The following is a 14,920-nucleotide window of genomic DNA, read 5'->3' as shown; positions in this document are numbered from 1 at the left end:
CAAAAATACATCGGTTTCTGTTTGATAGCACACTGCTTTATTAGTATATTTAGACTTGTGACATACAGCTTGGGAGAAAAAGTCTCATTTTTAAATTTGAAAACATTTTACCTTAGCAGTGACATCACACCGAAGAAAGCTTAATTTGAAACCATTGGTTTTTTCATGAATCAAAGTGATATGTTAGGTAAAATAACCACCCATGCTGTTTCGCATTAAACAAACAGAAATCGTTTTTTTTCTCGTTGTTTTTTCAATCTTTAAGTTGCTTTACATATATATTATCAACACTTTTCTAAAGAATTCAAATATTTAGCCACATGTACTGGAAAAAAGGTATCCACTGTTATATATTTAACACAATAAATATAAAAAAAAGAATACTTATTTTTTATATAATTTATATGGTATCAAAGAGGGAAATGGGCCCTTCAGTAAGACATGTTAAAAAAGTGATGTCCTTTTCCTGAGGTTTTTGTCTGCAGTTTAGTTTTTTCCTCGCTAAATATACTAATAGTCTAGAAAACCCTGCAAAGGGTATGTCAATGGCTTATCATTCACTGTGGAACAAATTCTCATATATTGGTAAAGTAGTCACACCAGTGCTTCAGTTCACTGTGACCCCTGGTTTGTGTGTATCAGGTCAGCTAAGGAGAGGGCATTCCTTAAGCCAAGCACACAGCTCTCCCAACAACCAGTTTCTAAATGTGTGACATTAACCTTATTTCGACACGGTCCCATTTCCCATCAATGTACAAGGTATTAGATTAACAGAGTGGGGAGGAGGAGAGAAATGACCAAATTAAATAAAATGACAAAAAAAATCTGTACATGTAAACATCACACTTCCACTGAGTCCAAACCCAGGAGGAAAATACAGTTTCACATTGGTATTAGGTACAAATCGAAACTGAGAAAAAGACAATCAGCTTCTGGTACAGTAGGTAAAGAGGAAAACCTAAAACAGAACCAAGGAATCTAAAGCACCACCAAATGATTAAATAAAACAGACTATGGTTGGAAAAACCATTTTGATTTGACTGTAGCTGTACACTGCCCTGATAGAAAAATAAACTGTTTTTTTTCTATTGTTTTTTTTTTTGTGTCGAGCTATACATCTGACCAAAGCAGATATATTTTTTAAAGTGTGTATTCATTCACGGTACCCTGACCAGCACCACACCTGCACCTGTCCGAGTGGAACCGTCTCTGTTGGGGGCGTCATTTGTAAAGTCAACGACTTCCAATGTAATCCAATGTCAGCTGGAGCTAAAAACGGTATGATAAAGGGAATCACACCTTTCCCACAGCAAAATACCCCTGCTCGTCACTCAAAACACTTCCCCTCCACTGAAGTGCTGACACTACCGTATAGTATTCCCGGGGGTAGAGATGCATACAGTAGTCTGGGAGTTGGAGTTTCATGAAGGGCATGGTTAAGGGCGTAGACTTGGTCTGTGCTTGGTTGGCACATTCTCTGGCATGTAAAGTCTTGTTGGCCCTAAGCAGGAGAATAATCATGGCTCCAATCAACAACATGTTTGACGCTAGTCACAAGGTCAACAATGCTAATGTTAACAGAGGGCACTCCCTCTGGTCTGAGGTCACGTCACTAAACGTGATGCTGGTCAGGTCGGTTGTTAAACGTGTTGACATCCTTGTTTGGAATGTACAGTATAGGCATACAGAGTTACTTCACTTGAGATGTTGGTTTTTGTACAAAATATTATTTGAAAAGACCACTTACTTGCACTACAAAATATATATAAAATAATAACAAAATGAATAATAAAAATAGAAATCAGATAAAAATGTGTATCGACAGTGGGCCACTATGAGTGCTCCACCGCTCTTGAGGAGTCAGAAGTTTGAGTAAGAATCCTCTGATTATGGCTAAAATACTCTTGTCATCCCCAAGACGCACTGTATACAATAGCTGCACACAGAAATGGAATGGAAATCAAACAATGAGCAAGTTGCACCTTTCCAAGATTGTCTTTGCCTATTTTTACAGTATGTTTTCTTAACGTATGTAGCCGTCTATGAGAAACTACAGCGCAAACCCCAAAGGGTGCAAACAGAGGAGGGAGTAGTATTTAGCAAGAGCCTCTTTACTATATCATCTCATCTCTTACTCCCTTTGTACAGATACATTTAACTGTCCCTTGTCTATATTACAAATCTTCTTCTTCACAAAACCATAAAGCAGATGTTTTGTGGCATGTGACGTTACAATATCCAGCCGTCATTTCTAAAGAGGCTCGATCCATCATCCATCACTCTGTTGACCCGGGGTAATAGGGAAATACATAGGATGACAACACTGGCTCTAGCGTCCGCTCTGTAAGATCATAAACACTTACAGCACTATGTACAGTTTGGCCACAGCACTACGTGTCTGGCAATCATATGAAAACTCAGTGGCAAAAAAGGCAGTTTTAAGATGGAAGTGAATAAGACAGATCCCCTACTAAGTTAGCTCCCTCCACAAAAAAAAAAAAATAACCCTGTGATACAGTAATTCCTCTACTATGTTACTGTACTGATACACTGCTGTAGTTGTATGTGCTGAGGTAATTGTAGCCTAAGACCCCAGGGCAGGAGCAGAGTGAGGGATGGATCCCTACAAATGAGGGTGATACTAATAAGAAAACACATTTTGAAGCCCTCACAGCCATGTTGCGAGAGAACACAGTGAGGGGTTTCCTCTTGACTGGTCATTTTGCATATTTCTCGTTTGTGTCGTTTTTACCCACCACGCAGATCTAATCAAGAGCTTGCTCAGAGATAAATAGGACGTCTTGGGAGTCCATTTTCTACTTTCTATCTAGCCATAATATTTCCATAAATTAAATATTTGTACATCAATGTGTACTCATTATGGAGATTGGATTTGACATTGCACATGTGTGCTGGGTGGCTATATCAAGGTGTTGTTCTGTGGTTCAGAGTATGTCACCAGTGAGCACAGTGCTCCGTTCAATGTCAGGCCATGGAGCTAACACACCTACATCAATGGCTTTCAGTACACAAGCCCCCCTCCCCCCACCCAATAGTGGTGGTTGTGATACGTCGTAGCACCCACACTATGGGTTCAGGTAGCCTCTTTTTTCGTTAAACACTATGCTGTCAAGGGCCAGGAATGTGATGATTATCAACTGCATTGCAAATACTCTTCCTCTTTCCTTTAGTAGGACACACCTCGCCAGTGCAAGATGGAGCCCTGAACAAGCAGGGCCTCCGTCACAGATTTATGTTGCTTCAGTGTGCAAAAGGGAGCAAATTACAGTGACACAACAGTCAGCCCCTTCAGGCCTGCCTCTTGAAGAAACATTTTGCATTTTTTTTTTCTCTCACTCATTCTAAAAAGGTACAAACCTCCCAGACTTTGACTGCACATTGCACAGTAAGATAGATAGGCCCAGAGCACCCTTGTGAGTGGCTGCAAGAGGAGCACGTTGATCCCTATATGCCTCCAGAGATTCAAAGTCATGAAGAAAGCAAAAAGGGAAAAGGTCACTGTACAAACAACACAGCCCTATGAAAGAATAAAAAGATCAACCAGAGTGCCTAGTAGCAGAGAGAAACAACTGACTGGGATGGCATGTCGTTTTTAAGTTAGATTTTAGTCTCTGTTATCGGTTTTGAGTAGTTTTAGCTTCTTGTTGTTTGTGTTGGTGTCTTGAGGTGCTCTGGTTGTGCAGGAGGATGGCATCCTGACTTGAGGTTACAGGTCTGTGGCAAAAGTCTGGTACATATAGCAGCAGCGTGGATTAATGGCCATCTCAAAGAGTCAATAGACAAAGACATACGTTATCCCTCCCAGAACCGAGCTGGACTGGGCTCAGGTCAGGGAGGAGAAGGGGGTGGGGGATAGGTATAGGTCCAGAGGAGGGGGATAGGTTCGAGAGAGGAATGCAGAACCGGACACAGAAAAAGACAGGGTATCATCGAGTGATGAGTCGGGACAAACCAAAACCTGGAATTGATGGGAGAGCAATGAGCCACAAGAGGGTTCAAAAAAATGGGGGACTCCAAAAAAAAAATACCAGCTATCGTCGGAGAGGTTCAGTCTCCCACGGAAAATACTACATTGCCCCCAGTCCTTCACTTTACTGATGCTTTTTCATGTTCTCTTCGTGGTGTTTCTAGAATCAAATATGGACTGAGTATTTACAGTACACAAATAACAGGACAAACAATACTTTTTTTTTTTTTTTTTAAATCCGAACTATAGTTACAATATTTACTCTGGAAACTTCTTGAAATGGTTAAGACTTTGCTTCCTGCAGGTCTATGAAAACACTGAACACATCAGGTAGTAACTGGTGAGTGTTGTGTGATGAGTGTTGTGTGACGTCGCCACCCAGTAGGAATGAAGTACTAGAACGGTTGGTTGATAGATCTGAGGTATTTCCATGTGGAATAGATGGCATCTCCATAATGCATAAGTTAAAGTGTTGCTCCCGGGCACATCGAGTTCTTTATTACTCAATGGGGAGGTGAGGTCTGAATCATGGGAAAGTGCTTTAGGACACAGAGTTTATTTACACCGAGCGCAACAAGTTGTCACTTTCTTTCCAGCCTTCTTCAGCCTCTGTTCATCCAAAAAGTGGTTTGAAATGTCTTCTTATAGTCAAACAAACAAATTCAGATCTCAAATCAAAAGTATTTGTCATTAACAAACATTTTGTTACTACTGTTCAGAGAGTCTCGTTTTCATTGTTATTGGGGATGGTGAGCTTGTTGAGGGGATCTGTGATCTGTGTACTATAACACATTGAGCTTACTGGCACACCAAAAGGATCCACTTCTCTTTCTCATACAAGGGGGCGCTGTTCTCTCCTCATCACAGCACAACCCTGCAGTGTTCTCCAGTGCTCCAGCCCCACCACTCTCCCCCACATCACTAGGTAGACTAATTTCCGGCTCTCTCCCTGTCACCTCTCTTCTTTCCACAGAGCTGTGGAAGTGAGGGAGAGCTGTTATGATTGGGAGGGAGCATGTTCCTTTACAGGTGGTTCAAGAGGGGGAGAAACGCTGTTCCCAAGTCGTCGCAGACAGTGCTCTTTCTCTCCACGCACTGATGTTAAAACGATCGGGGGGGGGGGGGGGTTAGACTATTAGTCTAGAGGAAGGTAGCACTGTTGCATGCCTCCCTCCTGGAGACGGGGAGAGTGTACAGGTCAGTGGAGGAGGACGAAACACAGACAGATGGATCTGGTGAGTGGGAGAGTAGTTGGTTAGGGGTCGTGTGGGAGAGTCAGAGAGAGAGAGAGAGGGAGAAGGAGGGAGACGGGGAGGAGGAGTTTCCGGCTCAGTTTTGCTGCAGGATCAGGGTCTCCAGCTCATCGGCCGAGCGGAGCAAGAAGGCGGCCGACTCGCGGTAGCCGGCGATGAGCTGCCGCACGGCCGTGATCTCTGTTGGGCTGAGCTGTGTCGAGGCCCCGCCACCTATGACACCAGCACTCCGCCCGTGACTGTTTGAGCTGGCCGATGAAGAGTTTGACCCCAGGGACTTCATGCTGAGGTCAGTGGGGCCTGGGGAAAGACAACACACACTCAAATGAAGACACATACTGGGGGCATTTTACTATAATTGTAACTATTGAAAATCATAAATATGCATTCTTATCCACTGTAGGAAATATATTTTAGATGAGATCCACCTGTATTTAAAAAATATATATTCTACGTCCAAATATGGGCAAGAATTGGATTTCTCGATACTTTCAATAAGTCTCAGTCTGTTCTAAACTCGCCCAGTGATGCTGCTACAGTACGAGCAACATGCTTCAGGTAAGCTAAGGTATGCTGCTACTCTAAGCTGCCATTCTCTGGCCAAATAAAGAGGCGAAGCATGCTCTCTCACCGTTGCTCTGAGCAGTGGCGGTTGTCAGGGAGACTGGGTGTTGCACGCTAGCTCCCAGACCCCCGTAACCACGGTAACTATTGTTGAGCCCACCGTTGGTGTAGAGCTGGTCCTGGGAGTAGGCCGAGGCGGCCAGGGAGTAGGCAGAGTGGGCCAGGGAGGCCGGCTCGCGAGAACTGGGCTTGTCAAGTGCTATCTGCTCCTCCTGAGGTGGAGACGAGAGAGTTTTCAGTCCCACTTCCATGTATATACAGTGGGGGAAAAAAGTATTTGATCCCCTGCTGATTTTGTACGTTTGCCCACTTACAAAGAAATTATCAGTCTATAATTTTAATGGTAGGTTTATTTGAACAGTGAGAGACAGAATAACAACAAAAAAATCCAGAAAAACGCATGTCAAAAATGTTATAAAATGATTTGTATTTTAATGAGGGAAATAAGTATTTGACCCCTCTGCAAAACATGACTTAGTACTTGGTGGCAAAACCCTTGTTGGCAATCACAGAGGTCAGACGTTTCTTGTAGTGGGCCACCAGGTTTGCACACATCTCAGGAGGGATTTTGTCCCACTCCTCTTTGCAGATCTTCTCCAAGTCATTAAGGTTTCGAGGCTGACGTTTGGCAACTCGAACCTTCAGCTCCCTCCACAGATTTTCTATGGGATTAAGGTCTGGAGACTGGCTAGGCCACTCCAGGACCTTAATGTGCTTCTTCTTGAGCCACTCCTTTGTTGCCTTGGCCATGTGTTTTGGGTCATTGTCATGCTGGAATACCCATCCACGACCCATTTTCAATGCCCTGGCTGAGGGAAGGAGGTTCTCACCCAAGATTTGACAGTACATGGCCCCGTCAAATGATGCAGTGAAGTTGTCCTGTCCCCTTAGCAGAAAAACACCCCCAAAGCATAATGTTTCCACCTCCATGTTTGACGGTGGAGATGGTCTTCTTGGGGTCATACGCAGCATTCCTCCTCCTCCAAACACGGCGAGTTGAGTTGATGCCAAAGAGCTCCATTTTGGTCTCATCTGACCACAACACTTTCACCAGTTGTCCTCTGAGTCATTCAGATGTTCATTGGCAAACTTTAGACGGGCCTGTATATGTATTCTTGAGCAGGGGGACCTTGCGGGCGCTGCAGGATTTCAGTCCTTCACGGCGTAGTGTGTTACCAATTGTTTTCTTGGTGACTATGGATCCAGCTGCCTTGAGATCATTGACAAGATCCTCCCGTGTAGTTCTGGGCTGATTCCTCACCGTTCTCATGATCATTGCAACCCTACGAGGTGTGATCTTGCATGGAGCCCCAGGACAAGGGATATTGACAGTTATTTTGTGTTTCTTCCATTTGCGAATAATCGCAGCAAATGTTGTCACCTTCTCACCAAGCTGCTTGGCGATGGTCTTGTAGCCCATTCCAGCCTTGTGTAGGTCTACAATCTTGTCCCTGACATCCTTGGAGAGCTCTTTGGTCTTGGCCATGGTGGGGAGTTTGGAATCTGATTGATTGATTGCTTCTGTGGACAGGTGTCTTTTTTACAGGTAACAAGCTGCGGTTAGGAGCACTCCCTTTAAGAGTGTGCTCCTAATCTCAGCTCGTTACCTGTATAAAAGACACCTGGGAGACAGAAATCTTTCTGATTGAGAGGGGGTCAAATACTTATTTCCCTCATTAAAATGCAAATCATTTTATAACATTTTTGACATGTGTTTTTCTGGATTTTTGTTGTTGTTATTCTTTCTCTCACTGTTCAAATAAACCTACCATTAAAATTATAGACTGATAATTTCTTTGTCAGTGGGCAAACATACAAAATCAGCAGGGGATCAAATACTTTTCCCCCCCACTGTAATATACTCAAGGTTAAGAACAGACTTTGCCATTGGCTATTAGAAAACATACACAGTACATCCACCCACCTGAAAAGATACACACCTGTACACACACACCCCGATGTGCACACAGACACACACACACAAACCATCAGAGCACTCACATGTGCCTGGTAGACATCCAAGCGCATCCTCTTGGCAGCCTTGCGTGTCTCGCTCTCGCAGGCGGCTGCCAGGATGTTCTCAGCCATGGCTGAGGTGAGGTGAGGTGGTGTGGGTCGTGTCTAGCAGGGGAGAGACAATCAGCACAAATTCATCCCCACGTCAGAGTACCCACATTGACCACAGGGGGCATATTCAACATTAATAATACAGAAGATATTACACTAATAATATGTTCAGTTGCACCTGCTCATTACACAAAGTTATTCCAACTCCTCTATTTCAGATAGTATCATTCCTAACCAGATACATGAGCATTGAACAGCACTACATTTTCAACAGAATATTTCACTAGGTAAGGAACAAAATGAAAGTATAATATCCTGATCTAATAAACAATGGTGATACAACATTTCTATGGCTCAAACAATGGAATGTATTTTATGTGATGTCCGTTGAGTTTATTCCTGCTTTTACTTCCTGCTTTTCTCCTATGGGTAAATGGTGCATGAATGAAAATGTCCCATTCAGGCCTTTTACCCCCCAAAATAAAAGATGGTCAGTTCCGGTCTGCTTAAGGGGGTGGCTCTCACAATGTATTAGCACCTGGGCCTGATCTGCTTAGTTCATTGACTTTATATGAACCAGAAAGAAAATGTGAGTGGGATGCCTCCATCTCTGCTATGGGTAGACTCGCAATGGTTGCCAATGACTCTGTGGCCACGAACGCCTCCAACTCAATCATCAGTGAAAGGCCTGATTACCAAAAACGACTAGACAGCCTACAGGAAGGAGGTGAAGACACCGACGTTGGGCGATTAGGCCTGGCTCGCAGTTGGCGTTCCAATTCATCCCAAAGGTGTTTGATGGGGTTGAGGTCAGGGCTCTGTGCAGGACATTCAAGTTCCTCCACATTGATCTTGACAAACCATTTCTGTCTGGACCTCGCTTCGTGCACAGGCATTGTCATGCTGAAACAGGAACGGGGCTTCCCCAAACTGTTGCCACAAAGCCGGAAGCACAGAATTGTCTAGACTGTCATTGTATACTGTAGCGTTAATATTTCCCATCACTGGAACTAAGGGGCCTAGCCTGAACCATGAAAAACAGCCCCAGTCCATTATTCCTCCTCCACCAAACTTTACAGTTGGCACTATGCATTGAGGCAGGTAGCGTTCTCCTGGCAGATTCCCAGATTCATCCGTCGGACTGCCAGATGGTGAAGTGTGATTCATCACTCCAGAAAACTAGTTTCCACTGCTTCAGAGTCCAATAGCGGGGAACTTTACACCACTCTAGCAGACCTTTGGATTTGAGCATGGTCGTCTTAAGGTTTATGTGCGGCTGCTCGGCCATGGAAACCCATTTCATGAAGTTTCCAACGAACAGTTCTTGTGCTGACATTGCTTTCAGAGGCAGTTTTGAACTCGGTAGTGAGTGTTACAAACGAGGACAGATGATTTCTTTACGCACTACGCGCTTCAGCACTCGGTGGTCCCATTCTGTGAGCTTTTGTGGCCTACCACTTTGCGGCTGAGCCGTTGTTGCTCCTCTATGTTTTCACTTCACAATAACGGCACTTACAGTTGACCGGGGCAGCTCTAGCAGGGGAGAAATTTGACAAACTGACTTGTTGGAAAGGTGGCATTCTATGACGGTGCCACGTTGAAAGTCACTGAGCTCTTCAGTAAGGCCATGCTACTGCCAGTGTTTGTCTATGGAGATTGCATGGCTTTGTGCTCGATTTTCTACACCTGTCAGCAACGAATGTGGCTGAAATAGCCAAATCCACTAATTTGAAGAGGTGTCCACATACTTTTGTATATATAGTGTATTTGTGACCAACAGATGCATATCTGTATTTCCCGTCATGTGAAATCCATAGATTAGGGCCTAATTAATTTTTTTAAATTGATTGACTTCCTTATATGAACTGTAACTCAAATAAAATATTTGAAATTGTTGCATGTTGCGATTATATTTTTGTTCATTATACTTATACTATTATCACTATTGTAAAGTGGTTGTTCCACTGGATATCATAAGGTGAATGCACCAATTTGTAAGTCGCTCTGGATAAGAGCGTCTGCTAAATGACTTAAATGTAAATGTTATACTCCGGACTCCGACATACATCTCTTAATTCCATTCTTTTACTTTTAGATTTATGTGTATTGTTGTGTAATGTTGGATATTACTGCGCTGTTGGAGCTAGGAATACAAGCATTTCGCTACACCCGCAATAACGTCTGCTAAATATGTGTATGCGACCAACAAAATTTGATTTGATAGAGGGGTTATGGATGCGAGAGGGGTGAAAGAGAAAGGGATGAGAGAGTGAGAGGAGAGGGAGTACGGTAGGTGTGGTACGTCTGGACACACTGAATGAGAGAGGAATAAGAAAGACAGAAGTGGAATATGAAAGAGAGTAGGAATAAGAGAAGGATGACGTATGGGAGGCACGGTATGTACCTCCATGCCGCTCTTCTTCATGCGGCGGCAGGATTTGAGGTAGGTGCGGATGCGTTTGCGAGCGCGCTCCTGGAACTCGGGGAACTGGCGGCTGCACGACTCAATGATGGCCTGGATCTTCTCCTTTGGCTGCTTGGAGATGGGCACCATGCGGTCCAGGTTCTCATCCACAAAAAGACGCACAAACATCTGAAAAGAAGAAAAGAAGACTCTTTGTGTGTCTGCTCTGCTAGCTATTTGCTGTTTCCTGTGTTCCTGAGGTGAAGGTCATGAAAAGGTGAGAGGAGCTCTTATATGTGTAGTGTGTGTGTGTGTGTGTGTGTGTGTGTGTGTGTGTGTGTGTGTGTGTGTGTGTTCGGTCATGTCTAGCTGAGGTGAGAGCACCTCTTACGTTAAAGGCCTTTAATCTCTCGGGGTCCACGCCCTCCGTGTCGTTGATCTTGTCATTGTCGTCGTGATCTTCATGGTCATCGTCATCGTCCTCGGCCGCCGCCGCACCTCTGGTCACGGTCAGGTCCTCGGCACACGTCTCCATCTTCAATGAGTCGTAGCTTCCTGAGCTGTACTGAGGAGACTGTCACACACACACACACACACACACACACACACACACACACACACACACACACACACACACACACACACACACACACACACACACACACACACACACACACACACAGAGAACAGGCACATAAATAGAAGGAAGAGATACAAAGCCGGGGTAAGGTTTTCATTCCGTCTGTATGCTCCCTTCACATTGAAAGCAGCCGGCAAAATCTCAACCGTGAGGGACACTGATTACAGTGAGAAAAAGAACTGCTAGCTGTTTTTGTGCTCAAACTTTTCTACTCGTCAGATCCTTCCAATGGCGCTCGTCTGTGACAATGCTGCAAAGAAGATGCCTTCAAGGACAAGGCTGCATTGTCAGAGCATGGTGAAGTGTGTGTCTCATTCAAATAGCCAGAGAGCAGAAAGGAATAACCTTTTTATCCCCAGTCTCCTTTCATACAGGCCCGATGGCACTGTCCTCCACTGACTCCTGTACAGATGTTCACCACAGCTCATCACAAGCACAGCAACACACTACATCCTGTGGCACTGCCACTCTCGCTGCTCTCATGCACATTCTCTTTCTGGTTTCATGTTAAGAATAATGTTTTGGATTCCCGAGCCGAGAATGAACAGGTAATTGCAGTGTGGCGGGATCTCAATGGAAACCTCTCTCAGCTTTGTCCAATGGCCCCGCCAATGAACCTCACCTTCATGTGCTTATACCTCACCCTTCATAGTTCATAGCAAGACAGTGGTCATCTATAACAATGGTCACACTGAGCTTTCAGACTATTACTCACACAGTCCTGGTGGGCTCACTGCTCAACACTGTGTGTAATATATTACCGTCAGACCTACTTTTAGTGTTTACTTAAGTCTGCCTGGAATGCCAGGTGGGCAGGGCTTGCAGTTTTGTGACTATTCTATTGGTTCACTGTACCAGGAAAGTTGCATTGTCTTGTATAAGCTCAATCAAATCTCAGCTAAAGTATTTGAAATAATTTCAAACCCAGGTATGAGCAGAAGGCCTCACCTTGTTGCTGTAGTCCCTGATCGAGTCTCTGTCCAGGCGCAGCTCAGCGGCATGGGGGAGGGGCTTGACAGGGTACTTCCTGCGCAGCTCATCTGGGGGGTCGGGCTGGAAGGGGCCCATCAGGGCAGTCCTGGGCAGCCTGGTCTCACTCAGGTTGACCGGCGCCTGCTGGTCCTCGGACGATGAGGACGAGGAGGTGGTGCTGAAGTCCAGCGGGGCCGGGGGCCCATTGCCGTTTACCACCTCCCTGTAAGGGGGTCCACCCGCTCCCCCCTCCGACCCCGGGGCCGCCCCACCCGCGGACGGAGGTGTCATGGTGTGCATGCCGTTCCCGCTGCCGCTCTCTGAGGATGAGTCTTCTGTGGAAACACACACGGAGGGACACCAGTTAGACTGGTAGAATCACATCACACACAACACAGAGATGGCATTTAGAGATGTAAAACCACATATTTCAGTCAATGAGAGGTTGGGGAAATCAAAAGTGGAGCCTACATCACACCTTGAGTGTGAATCCCACCCTCAGTGTGTCAGTACCATCAATTAGCAGTAGAGCGAGCTGTTGTAGTCAGTAAGAATACACATGGAACACTGTGTTGGTGTGGTGTGGCTCCATTTGTACTCGCAGTCAGCAGAGTGTTACAGCCATGGTGAGGCAGGCAGGCAGAGATGCAGGCAGGCAGAGAGGCAGGCAGGCAGAGAGGCAGGCAGGCAGAGAGGCAGGCAGGCAGAGAGGCAGATAGAGAGGCAGACAGGCAGAGAGGCAGGCAAGCCGAGTGGTAGGCAGAGAAGCAGAGAGGCGGACAGGCAGAGAGGCAGACAGAGAGGCAGACAGAGAGGCAGACAGAGAGGCCGACAGGCAGAGAGGCAGGCAGAGAGGCAGACAGAGAGGCAGACAGAGAGGCAGACAGAGAGGCCGACAGGCAGAGAGGCAGACAGAGAGGCAGACAGAGAGACAGAGAGGCCGACAGGCAGAGAGGCAGACAGAGAGGCAGACAGAGAGGCCGACAGGCAGAGAGGCAGACAGAGAGGCAGACAGAGAGACAGAGAGGCCGACAGGCAGAGAGGCAGGCAGAGAGGCAGACAGAGAGGCAGACAGAGAGGCAGACAGAGAGGCCGACAGGCAGAGAGGCAGGCAGGCAGAGCGGTAGGCAGAGAAGCAGACAGGCAGAGAGGCAGGCAGAGAGGCGGACAGGCAGAGAGGCAGACAGAGAGGCAGACAGAGAGGCAGACAGAGAGGCAGACAGGCAGAGAGGCAGACAGGCAGAGAGGCCAGCAGGCAGAGAGGCAGACAGGCAGAAAGACAGACAGAGAGGCAGACAGAGAGGCAGACAGGCAAAGAGGCAAGCAGAGAGGGACGTGTGGTGCTGTGCTCTGTTAGTTAATTAAAGCCATCCGAGCTGGACTGGGGCCAGGTAGGCAGCCAGCGATACTTATTCATGAGAGCATGGCACTCCACCTCCCCTGTATCCCAGTCACACACTGTAAGCTACACTGTACAACGGAGCACATCATAGTACCAGGGTAAACTAACACCAAGTCTGACCATCCATGAGCCGAGCATGTCGACTTGTTTCCACACACACACACACACACACACACACACACACACACACACACACACACACACACACACACACACACACACACACACACACACACACACACACACACACACACACACACACACACACACACACACACACACACACACACCCTCTCCTCTCTCCACACCAGGGAAAGTTGTCCCCTCCTCAACTCAACCAGAGGCAGCTAGTAAATAAGTGATTGTTTAGTGCACGGCTCTGCCACTAAGACACGCTGATGGATGGCCTGTTTTTCCCCCCCACAGTCCTCCTCGTTCCCGTCTCTGTCAGAAACACACACACGCAGATAAACACACACACCCGACACACGAAAGACACCACACACAGCCCCATTATGACGAGGAAGAGTAGGGACTGTAGTGTCTCTTGTGCAGCTGAGAGCAGTGCAGTGCTGTGGTGGTGGTGGGGTGGGGAGAGCCTGTGCTCATCACACAGAGCCCCATTCTCACAGACACACTGCCTGGCCTGTATGCATAACCCTCTGAGTGGGACTGAGAGGGGTTCATGTGCCTCTCCCAGTGCATGTGTGTGTGTAAATTTGGACGTAAAGCCTGCGTGCCGCGTGGAGAGCGTGTGTGCAGTAAGGGCAGTATTGGGGTCAGCTTTCCAAAGCCTCCACTGAGGGAGGGGAGGGGGAAGGGGGGGGGAGCCTGAGCCGTAGAGCAGGTCAATGACCGTGAAGGAGGGGGGAGGGAGAGGAGAGCGGGAGAGGGGAGGTGGGGCTAGAGCGGGCCAGAAGCAAGGGCAGGGAGAGCGAGGAGGTAGAGATTTAGAAAGAGAGAAAGAGAGGGATGAGAGAGAGTGGGTTAGTCCATGGTTGAGGGTAGTAGGGGTAGAGAGTAGAGACCAGTATGTGGGGATAGAGAGGGGGAGATGAGAGGTCAAAGGGGGGTGGGGGGTAGAGAGCAGGTTAGGGAGAGAGCAAAAGAGGAGGAGGAAGGATGAAGCAAGGGAGAGCAGGAGGAGGGGGATAGAGTGGGAGGAGGGTACGTGAGACAGGGGCTGAGAGGGATGAAGAGAGATTGAGAGAAAGGGACAGGCAAGACAGGGGAGGGAGAGAACGAGGGGAGAAGAAGGAAGGGGGAAAGCAAAAAGGCAGGAGAGGGAGGATAGAAGAGGAGAACGGGAGAGCGATGGAGGGAGAGAAAGATAAAGAGGATGTGGTGGTGGGTTACGGCAGCGTAGAAAGGGAGGCAGGCGGTGTGTATTTACTAGAGTATAAAAAGTATTCATGCATGAAGAGTAAGGCCTAATTCCTGCCAGCTCAACACAAATCCCCCTCATCAAGACTGTGTGGTCGCCTGCTGAGGGAGCCACCCTCCTCTACTGCTCTTAAAGGCACAGGACACCTTGGTGTCCTTCCTGTACTGTACTCTACTACTCTACTGT

General features: G+C 46.8%; 1 protein-coding gene across 2 annotated transcripts in view; it reads right to left on the bottom strand.

Moving 5' to 3' along the window:
* Positions 1-14: 14 nt before the first annotated feature.
* The window catches only part of LOC106572251 (nucleolar protein 4-like), a 135,000-nt gene continuing 120,094 nt past the window's right edge, over positions 15-14,920 (bottom strand). Inside the window, exons 6-11 of one of the 2 annotated variants that reach the window (XM_014146288.2) lie at positions 11,925-12,283; positions 10,728-10,910; positions 10,337-10,525; positions 7,867-7,986; positions 5,873-6,077; positions 15-5,541 (exon numbers count right to left, since the gene is read on the bottom strand). In XM_014146288.2, coding sequence (XP_014001763.1) covers positions 5,318-5,541; positions 5,873-6,077; positions 7,867-7,986; positions 10,337-10,525; positions 10,728-10,910; positions 11,925-12,283 — 1,280 coding nt within the window. In that variant the 3' untranslated portion in view covers positions 15-5,317. The remainder of the gene's footprint in view (positions 5,542-5,872; positions 6,078-7,866; positions 7,987-10,336; positions 10,526-10,727; positions 10,911-11,924; positions 12,284-14,920) is intronic. The other variant, XM_014146289.2, reaches the window with a different exon arrangement.

The sequence above is a fragment of the Salmo salar genome, chromosome ssa15 (genome assembly GCF_905237065.1).
Source record: "Salmo salar chromosome ssa15, Ssal_v3.1, whole genome shotgun sequence".
Lineage (NCBI taxonomy): Eukaryota > Metazoa > Chordata > Actinopteri > Salmoniformes > Salmonidae > Salmo > Salmo salar.
This window is presented reverse-complemented; position numbering and strand designations above follow the sequence as displayed.